At 37.6% G+C, this 10,563-nt stretch overlaps 1 protein-coding gene across 1 annotated transcript; it reads right to left on the bottom strand.

Moving 5' to 3' along the window:
- Positions 1 to 6,123: 6,123 nt before the first annotated feature.
- Positions 6,124 to 10,311, bottom strand: LOC104585759 (G-type lectin S-receptor-like serine/threonine-protein kinase At4g27290). The gene is made up of 7 exons (XM_010242736.2): positions 9,014 to 10,311; positions 8,240 to 8,374; positions 7,706 to 7,833; positions 7,383 to 7,593; positions 6,981 to 7,221; positions 6,702 to 6,852; positions 6,124 to 6,586 (listed from the first exon to the last, which is right to left on the bottom strand). Exons 1-7 carry the CDS (start codon positions 10,302 to 10,304, stop codon positions 6,269 to 6,271), a joined length of 2,475 nt encoding a protein of 824 aa, XP_010241038.1. The 5' UTR covers positions 10,305 to 10,311; the 3' UTR covers positions 6,124 to 6,268.
- Between the last annotated feature and the right edge of the window lie 252 nt (positions 10,312 to 10,563).

Below are 10,563 nucleotides of genomic sequence, written 5' to 3'. Positions count from 1 at the left end.
AAACACCAAGAACTAGTGAATGCTCAAGAAACTAGTACTTCACTTAGGCAAGACCCTGACTTAAGGAGAAGTAAAAGACAAAGAAGAGAAACAAACTTTGGTGACGGAATGTTCACATTTTTGGTGAACAAGGACCCAGTAACCTATTAGGAAGCTATAACTTCACCTGATGCAGTAGTTTGGAAAGAAGCCCTAAAAAGTGAAATAGACTCCTTAGTCACTAATCACACTTGGAAACTTGTAGATCTCCCACCTAGAACTATGGCACTAGGTTGTAAGTGGATTTTTAAGAAAAAAAACTAAAACCAGATGGCACAATAGATAAATTAAAGGCCAGGTTAGTCGCTAAGGGGTTTAAGACAAAAGAAAGATGTAAACTTCTTTGACACCTACTCCGCAATTTCAAGATTAACAACAATTAGGGTTTTGTTTGCTATAGCACCCATTTACAAACTGGTAGTTCACCAAATGGATGTGAAAACAATTTTCTTAAATGGGGAAGTAGAGGAAGAAATTTACATTAGGCAACCTGAAGGCTTCATAATGCCAGGATAAGAAAATAAAGTATGTAAACTAATTAAGTCTTTGTATGACTTAAAACAAGTTCCCAAACAATGGCATGAAAAATTTGATAATGTGTTAGTAAGTAATGGATATAGCAGAAATAATTCTAATAGATGTGTCTATAACTAATTTGAAAATAATACAGGAGTCATGATCTGTCTATATGTTGATGATATGCTAATAATGGGAACTAGTCTAGAGGTAGTAAAAGAAACAAAACAATTTCTAATGTCCAAATTTGATACCAAGGACTTGGGTGAGGCTGATGTAATATTGGGGATTAAAATTCATAAAGAACAAGGGAACTTTATTCTCTCCCAATCACATTATGTACAGAGTATTCTTAGGAAATTTGGACACTATGATTGTAAACCGGTTAAAACACCTCTTGAATGTAGTATTCACTTAAAAAACATGTAGGAGAACCTGTTTCACAAAAAGAGTATACAAGTATAATTGGAGTTGTATCTTATTTAATGAATTGTACAAGACTAGACATAGCTATAGTTATGGGAAAATTAAGTCAGCATACTCATAAACCCAGAAATGAACATTGGGAAACTTTATTAAGATTATTAAAATATTTAAAAGGAACCATAAACTTTGGTTTACATTACTTAGGTTTTCCTCTTGTTTTAGAAGGATTTACTGAGGTAGAGTGGCTAAGGATTGGCGGGGTCTGCGGCAGAGTGGCTAAGGAGCTTGCTGGCAGATATACCACTTTGGCCGCGACTGGTTCCGTGCATATCTCTCCATTGTGATAGCCAAGCAGCAATAGCCAGAGCCAAGAACCAGATGTACAACGATAAAAAAAGGCACATCCGCTTACGGTATAACTTGGTAAGATAATACCTCAGTGAAGGTACAGTCGCTCTGGATTTTGTAAGGTCTAAAAAGAACCTTACAAATTCGTTAACCAAACTACAAACTTCTAAGGTGGTTTATGAGGCATCGGTAGGAATGGGGCTGAGGCCCATTACAAAGTCATTAGTGATGGACACCCAATCTATGTAAAAGGAGATCACTGGAATTTGGTTGAATGGGTAAAAACGAGTCGCTAGATGACTTGGGAAAGCACTATCATTTGTGTCCCATTTCAGATGCCGAGGTAAGATAGTGCTCACTGCAGATTGAGGAGGTTGAGCATAAGTCTCTTAATCAGTTAGGAATCGTGTGAGCAATGCACACTAATAACTGACCTAAGTGAGTATGAAGTGTGACCGCTTCTAAGAGAGATCTAGGGCTGACTCTCGAAAACACTCATGATTCCAAGAGGGGAACAAGGCCAAAATGTTCTAAAACAAAAGAACCACTAAAGAACTAGTGAATTGAGTTGGTTGGCCGGTTAGCTAGTTACGATAAAGAGGAAAGGTTGAAGGAGTCTGACTCCACCCGTACTCTATAACATAGCCTGTTATACCTAAGTGTTGATTGAAGTCCAAAAGGCATCACCATGAATACTTTTCTCACTATGATGCTCAGATTGTTCGATCTTCTTGTAATTTTGAATCTTGTGGGAGATTGTTGGAGGGAGATTCAAATTTATAAGAATCTCTCTCCTCCCTCTCTTGCTTTTGTTCTTTCTTCCCTTGAATGACTCCTTGTCCCATATTGCTTGGGAAAGGAGTGGGAGTGGAGTATATTTTTAGTTTTGCTCCCTCTATGGGTAGGAACCCATAGGAGGAGAGGAGAGGACTATAGATATTCCATGCATGGGGGGGGGGTGCTTTTCACAAGTGCGTGCCGAGCCAGACCGAGTCGTGGGCACGGGTATGTGTACGTCAATGCGCGATGCAGTGAATCATTTTGTTTTATCCAAATTACACCTTTTTAATTTTAAAACGTCTCTTCAAATTTAAATTTAATTTTCAAAAAAAATTGTTTTCTTTTTCGTGTCTCTTCTTCATCTTTGTGCCTCTTTGAATAGATGCACTATTCTAAATAGGCTCTTGTCTGAAAGGACACATCTGTGTCCATTTGGGTCTGAGAGCACTCTATAAAAAGAGGGTTGGCCGACCCAGTCTTTACACACACACACCATTTTTCAACAAGCTTTCTCTGAGAAATCTGAGCATCAATATTCAGTGGTTCGTGGAGGTCTGGTAAGTGAGTGCACGCCTACCAATGGCCTGTGAGCTGTTTTATCTTGGCGACTGGTGACCGGTTTTCAATCACCTGGTTGCACCTTAGGGGGGGAATACGGTTTTAAGGAAAGTGACCAAGTGGCATGACTCAGCCTTTCATCTTCCTACAATTCCTAGTTTCAAGTTCCTACAACAACTTCACACCACTACAACTTCGGTTTGGAAAGCGATTACCAATAAATTACATTCTGCCTCTCTATTTACTATTTTTACAACATACTCTCATATGTAAAGGACACTTAATCTGAATTTGATATAAATCTGGGTTTGTAAGCTACACTATCCTTGAGGGCCATGCTGACACTAAATTTATCCCCAAACCATGCCCCAGTTCGGTATTATTTAACCAATCCTTTCAGAAGTACCCCTTGAGAAAGTCCTCGAGGCTCTACGGTGTACATGAAATTTCCTGGAGAAGGTCATCATCATTCTTCCAAGATGTCAAACACCGATAGAGACCGGTTTTCATGTTCCATCCCAACTTCATTCCCGGTAACAAAGTATCAGATAAATGATCAAAACTCTGCCATAGGTAGCCATGTGGACTAAAATCGCTTCCAAGTTCCATCCCTGATAACGAGATTTCCAGAATCCAATAGCTTTGCAACTAGATTCTTGGCTCGTGTGGAAGAATTCGAAGACCAGAAAATGCTCCTTGTTTGATTGATGAGGATAAGATTCTCATTGTCGGTGATCATTAGAACTCTGGATGAATCTGTAAGAGGATTCTCTCTGTTTGCAACCCAAACATATGTTCGCACTGAGATATTCTTATACCATATCCCCACATATCTGCCCTTAGATTTACCAGGACTGAAGAATACTAGTTCAAAGATTTGTCTAGAGGAAACTTGCGTCTGCCCATCACTGATAGATTTTGGAGTAATGGCATCAGCTGCAATGGAGACATCAATAAATACTGAAATTATGAAGTAGAAAATCAACGAGTAAAATCTATCCAGTGGTCTTTTCTGAGCCTTCTCCATCTCCTACCCCTCGCAGCTCTCAAGTCAGTCAAGTTGAAATTTTGATATTGTTGGAATTTAAAGAGAATTTTCGACTGATATATGGTGACTCAGTTGGTAGGATATTTGACTTGTTAGAATAGAGACCTGGATCGAATCTTGTGCTACCAGGGTTTGGATGGGTTTAGGGAGGAGGAATAACTACCCCCGTTGTGTAGCACCATCATCCATGAAGCAAAAAGAACCTATGGTCAGTGTGAACGACAAGGCTTTTTTTTGACAAAATTACATTCTTTTTTCAATTTGGTACATAAATGTGATCACATATTAGGGGATGTTTGGAACCGTGGTCGTTTTTCAAAAAAATGGTACAACGTCGGATCCATATAGGCGTTTCAATAAATGCCCATGTATCTCATTGTTTGGTTCAACCGATTATTAAAAAATCGGGTATGCCTCGAAAACCAGGACCCCATCGATGCATCGGTGAACCGTTTCCCCAACGGTTGACTGATATGTATCCTATGTGGTGTTTACCTGTCAGCACATACATAAAAAACGGTGATGAAAATCACCTTACCAAACAGCATAGTATTGTTCACTGCTTACATGGCAGCGGATTTTGGAAACATCGATATTTTTTCTTAAAAATCAATCCAAAAAACGCCCACACTTCCAAACACCATATTTATAAAAAATGACAGAAGTCTTCAACTACATTGTATGACGATGTCTTCTATATCCATAGTCAATGTACATAAAAGTCAAAAAAGTGGGATGGCAGTAAAGAGAATAACAAAACTGTTCGGTGGTTGGGTCCATTCGAAATGATGCAATGTCATAAGGAAAACAAGAGATAAAAGTCACTAAGGATAACAGAAAAGTAGACCAACAAACCCATGACCAAGTCTGACATGTCCAGGTGTCTCCAATAAAAGGGTGCTTGTAGAGGTGCTCCTATTGCTTCCTGCAATTCCTCTCAATTTTCAATAGAATGGTATATTCGATAGTTGAATTTGTTGCTTATCTTGTCTCTGAGTTCATAGCTCACTTGTCAACTTCGTCCGTCTTTTTAATTACAAGATGGATAAGTTTGATGTTAAGCCAGAAAGTCCCATTGCCTTGGCAGCTTGTAAGCCAATTATAAAACAGAATCCATGTGAAAAATCAACTGTAGGAACCGTGTCTAATACCGTAAAGCATAAAAAATAAATAAAATGTAGAACAATGTCTAATACCATAAAACATACAAAAAAAAATCAACTATAAGAACCATCTCAATTTTCTTCTTTTCTTTTATATTTTTATTTTTTCAATTTGCGCAATGACTGTTGAAATGGAAGGGCAGCTCTCTTAGATTACACATGCCAGTTTTAGTTTTCTTTCTATATCGATATGACCCAGTTACCTATATTCACTTCCCAATACGATTAAGTTTCTTATATCAAAGATTAAGCTGAATGATCAATCGCCTCCTTGGTAGTTCTCAATAAAAGCATTGATCCCAGACAGACAATACAACACCTCATTTAATCAGAGAAGTAGTGAATATAACTCAAAAACTTTTTTATACAATAAGAGAAAATTTTTTATTAGTATTCTATATTGAATTAACATATTTTTAAAGTTCGAGTACTGAATTGTTATGTCTTAAAGTTCAATGACTAAAGTGGCACTAAACCCAAAGTGCAGGATATTAAGAATTTTACCTAAGAAAAAGAAGAAAAACCCTTATTTTGGGGATTTTAGCGCCTCATTTGGATGAAACAAGGTTGAAAACTTGAAAGGTATACTACCACGGGTGTTATCTGGCCCATTTACTTAGGCCCATAAAAATGGCATTGTTCATTATTTAATAAATTTTCTTTTATTTTTTTAAGTTTACTAGTAGAGGAGCACTTGCATTTGCACGTGCATATCTTAGTTGAAAATATTTTGTGATATCCATATTTATTTGGGTGCCTTTTGCAATATATCTGACTGGTTTGTATGTTGGTACTTTCAATAAGACTATGTTTGGTTTGAAGGAAAAGGTAGGGAAAGGAAAGGAAAGGCAATAAAACTTTTACAAACTTTGAATAGGTTTTTATACCTTTTCCTTCATTTCCTTACCTTTTCCTTCAAACCAAACATTGCCTAAAAGTTTGTTTTTCTGGATTTAGATTGCTTCAACACCCATTATTGGAATAATCAGATCAGATGGAGGCAACCGAACCATACACACGTGTTTTGGCCAAACAAAGGAGGACCCAAATGTCGGTTAAGTGGATCAATTGGCATAGATAGTATAAAACAAAAGGTAGGGGTATTATTGGAATCCAAAAATTACAATATCGACAAAATGAGGGGAAGTGAAACTCACTTTTTTATATAGTAGATAGATTAAGAGAAGCCTTTCTCCACATTGCAATTAAATTAAGAAAACTAAGAAGGTTATGATCACACTACATTCTATGAGTAGACCATAGATCCAGTGATAAGTACAGAGGCTCGAAACATTGAACATGTGATAATTTATGGGCTCTAGGCCCACATGTGGTTTCTCCATCCCCAATTTACAAAATTTAGCCCACAAGCGTAAAATGCAAATATTCATTATCTAGCTTCCAATGATGTAATAGTTGCTACATTCTCAGTTTGGCAGTCCTTGTTTACCAATAAAAAACCGCAACCAATGGAACTCCTTTCTATGAAGAACCCAGGCTGTTTGGGTTGGGGTAATGCTGCACATGAACTCCCATTATTGATCAGCATGAAAAGCACAGAAGCCATGTCTGGTCTATCTTCTGGAATTTGTTGCACGCATAATAAACCCACTTGAATACATCTTGATACTTCAGACACCACACACGACTCCATTATATTTGCATCCACTAGTTCTAAACCCTTGCCTTCCTTCCATGCTATCCACGCCTAAAACAAATAGCCCAAGTTTATTTTTTTGAGCTTTCATTAATAAATCACAATACAAAGACTGGGTAAACAGATCAATATTAATTAGTACAGAAAAAAAAAATCTCTTACTTACATGTCCTAAAAGGTTATGGTGGTGATAGGGATGATGAAACCCTCTATTCTTCTTTCCGGTCACTATCTCTAACAACAGAACCCCAAAGCTAAATACATCGGATTTAAAAGAAAAATGTCCATCTATTGCATACTCGGGAGACATATAACCACTGCAAGCCACAAGAAAGATGCATATACATATATAGGTAAGTTGTAAGTGGGGGAAATATTTGATTCTATTCTATTGGTAAAACTATTATATGATGAATATACAACTTTTCTTGCTAGTAATACTTACTATGTTCCAATCACTCTCTTTGTTTTTGCCTCAATTTGATCTCCTTTGATGATTCTTGCAATGCCAAAGTCTGAAATTTTAGCATTCATCTCATTGTCTAGCAGAATATTGCTTGCTTTGAGGTCCCTATGTATGATTCTCAATCTGGAGTCTTGATGAAGATAAAGAAGTCCTCGTGCAATCCCTATGATAATGTTGAAGCGCTTTTGCCAAATCATCAGTGGAGCTCTCCTATCATGGTCTGCTCAATCAATTTATATATATATATATATATATATATATATATATATATTATGCCTTAATATCTTCAACCAAATTAAACTAAAAAATTTTTAAGGAATTCCAATATCAAAAACAAATTAAAATATATGCATGGAAATTAAGCCAAGGGACCATGTATACCAAAAATAAAATAGTCCAGACTTTTGTTGGCCATATACTCGTACAGTAATATCCTTTCGTCCCCTTGGATGCAACAGCCTAAAAGCTTAACAAGATTCCGGTGCTGAAGTTTGGCAATCAAAGCAACCTCATTTTTGAACTCCTCAAGGCCTTGCCCAGAATTCGTTGAGAGTCTCTTCATTGCTACTTCTTGTCCGGTTGGCAATACACCCTATGCATGGTTGTATATATAGAATAGAATAGTATTTTGAAAACGAACGTTAATTATACATCATTTACATATTTCTTTATATATAATGCTAAAATTAAAGAAGAGGCATTACCTTATACACAGGACCAAAACCACCTTGTCCAATCTTATTTGCATATGAAAAGTTATTGGCACTTGATACTACAGTAACCCAATCAAACAATGGTAAATCTAGCTCTTCCTTCTTGCTTATTTGTTGATCTGTTGAATAAAAAACTAAAAAAGGTTATTAGGAAATGAATTAGAAGAAGATTGAAGAGCTTCCAAAAGACGAAGCCCCTTGGACAAATTTATTCCTTTAAATTATAATGCAAAGAGAACACACTCTTCCTAGCTATATCCTATATTGCAACATTTATTCTATATAAGATGCATGCTTGCTTCGATTTTATGCATATATATATATATATGATAAAAGTTTAATTCAAACTACTTGCTAATTACACATGTCATGTGCTTTTACACTAATTTAATTAAGATAATTAGTAGCCAATAAATTTGACAGGTCCGAAACATTCTTAAATAACATGGTGAGTAGGAGAATAATTAATTGTCCAGCTGGTACAGGAGGATTTCCAAGGTTGGATTACATATTTACATTATTTACCTTTTGTTTTTCTCCTCTTGTTCCGAATCATAAACCAGCTGATCCAACCCAGTAGTAGCATGGATGAAGTAATGGATATCACTACGATTACCAAAACCCGTCGATTTGTCTCATTTGAAGCAGCACCAGTTTGATCTGACAAACACCAAATATTAGAGATCAGAAGGTAATATTTTTCTTCGATAACCACTTCATTCGAGAAATCCGATATGACCATGGATCCAATCCTATACAGCTGTTGCATAAAAACTATTCCCATGCACAAAATCGCCTGCCTAGACTGATGTAACACTCAGTTTTTCAGCACTCTCTATTATTGGACGATTAATTTTGTTGAGTGAACTTCTACTCGACCAGAACAAGAATCCGTTTTCCTTTCTCAACAAACTGATCCAGTTAGGAATTAGCTAGGCCCAGTCTGTTTTTCTCAAAAATTGATCACAGTTGCCAGTTAAAGAATGGTCAATTTCTATGATGCCAGCAGGAAAGTATAATTTCCGAAGAAGCTTTAACCAATCAAATCCCCCCTCCCGGGCGAATTTTGATGAATTTCGAAGGGAGATTTTATATAATTTCCCTTTGTCAAAGTCAAGAAAAAATTGGAATTGGTATACATATCTCTGTAACTTAATTTGAATAAATTAAGCACTTTGCCTACAAAAGCCTTGGCTTTGGTGCTCTATGAGAAAGATAGATAATTAACCTTTGAATATTGAATGAATTTTGCCATAGGCCGGGCTTCCAAAGAAAAAAATTAAGTGATGCTGTAAGTACCTATTTCTGGCGATACCATTGCTGTCCATATGTAAAGGTCTTGCTCAACGTTGCCATCCTTGAACTCTCTGACGTCGATCAAATCCCCAAACCAGATGATGCACCCACTACCGCTCCTATTAACAAATGGGTTTGCATAAGCCACGCAAGAACAGTTGTGCAAACACTGTTGCTTGCATTCCTCCAGGCTCATGCTGTTGTTCACCCAAAATTTCATTAAGTCCGGCAGTTTCACCCCTTGGAGCTTCACAAAATCCCTTCCGTTTTTACAGTCCGACGGCCTCGGCCGCGTACATCCACCGGACCAATCCAGCATGACCCAGTCTTTCGGTGATTTGGGCGTAAATCCATTCAAACACTTGCAGATGGGAAAATGATCAGGTCTACATATCCCATTAGCGCCACACTGGTTATAAGCGTTGCACATATCCTTCAGAAGATCAAACATCAGAACCCATTTTTGCCTCTGTCTATTCCATACATAGCGTTGTAGAGCCCCTGATTGGTTCAGCACGAACCTTGTAATAATGGAATTGGAGTCATCGTTGCTTTCGTACGTGTAATATAGCTCGTCAGCATTAGAGACGAAAATAGGTCTGAAGATTGCACTCGAGTTCCTGAAAACGCCACTGAACCGAAGCCCATTCCATGTCCCAGTTCGGAACATCTTGATTGATCCCTCCCGAAGAACTAATTGTGGTAATCCAATATTATCTATTATTCTGTAAGAGAAGTCCCCTACCGCAGGATCATCCGTACTCTTCCACGACGTCAGATAACGATTCAAATTGGTCTTAAAAGTCCAACCCACCTTCATGCCCGGTAACAGCGTGTCAGACGGGAAATCGAAGCTCTGCCACATATAGCTTTCTGAGTCACCCTCTCTTAGAACAAGATTTCCAGAATCTAGAAGCTGCGCAACTGATGACTTCTTTGCTACTATTGACGAATTTGAAGACCAGATGAGGCTTGATGTTTTGTTAACAAGAACGAGATTCCCATTTTCATCGATCTTCAAAACTCCGGATGTATCGGGAATTGGGCTGTTTCGGTTGGCGACCCATACGACTGTAAGCGGAAGCGGTATGTTCTTGTACCAAATGCCCAGGTACCTGTTCTTGGAACTCCCAGGACTGAAAAAGCCTAATTCGAATCTTTGACCAGAGGAAACTAAGGTCTCGCCATCACCGATGGATTGCGTTAAACTTATAGTATCAGTTGCAATGGAGATCCATGAAAATAATAATAAGATCACAGTGCAACAGACAACGAAGAGCCACGGAACCTCCATTGGTTAATTTCTGTTTCTGGATCCAACTTGCTCAGAGAGATAACCCATCTTTTAGGATAGAAATATACAACTTAATACATAGAAATCCACAGAGGAATTGACCCGCTTGGATGCTACACAGTCAAAGAAGAGAGAGATGGTGTCTTAGATTAGAATGCTAAATTAGCAAGTATTAGTTGACTATAAAACAAGTAGTAAGCCGTAACCTAAGTATGATGAATTCACTTTTGACGCATATGGCTAAAAACGTAAACCATGA

The sequence above is a fragment of the Nelumbo nucifera genome, chromosome 1 (assembly GCF_055504915.1).
Source record: "Nelumbo nucifera cultivar China Antique chromosome 1, China Antique-T2T, whole genome shotgun sequence".
NCBI classification, from domain to species: domain Eukaryota; kingdom Viridiplantae; phylum Streptophyta; class Magnoliopsida; order Proteales; family Nelumbonaceae; genus Nelumbo; species Nelumbo nucifera.
Note: the sequence above shows the minus strand (reverse complement) of the source record. Positions and strands in the feature narration are given on the sequence as shown.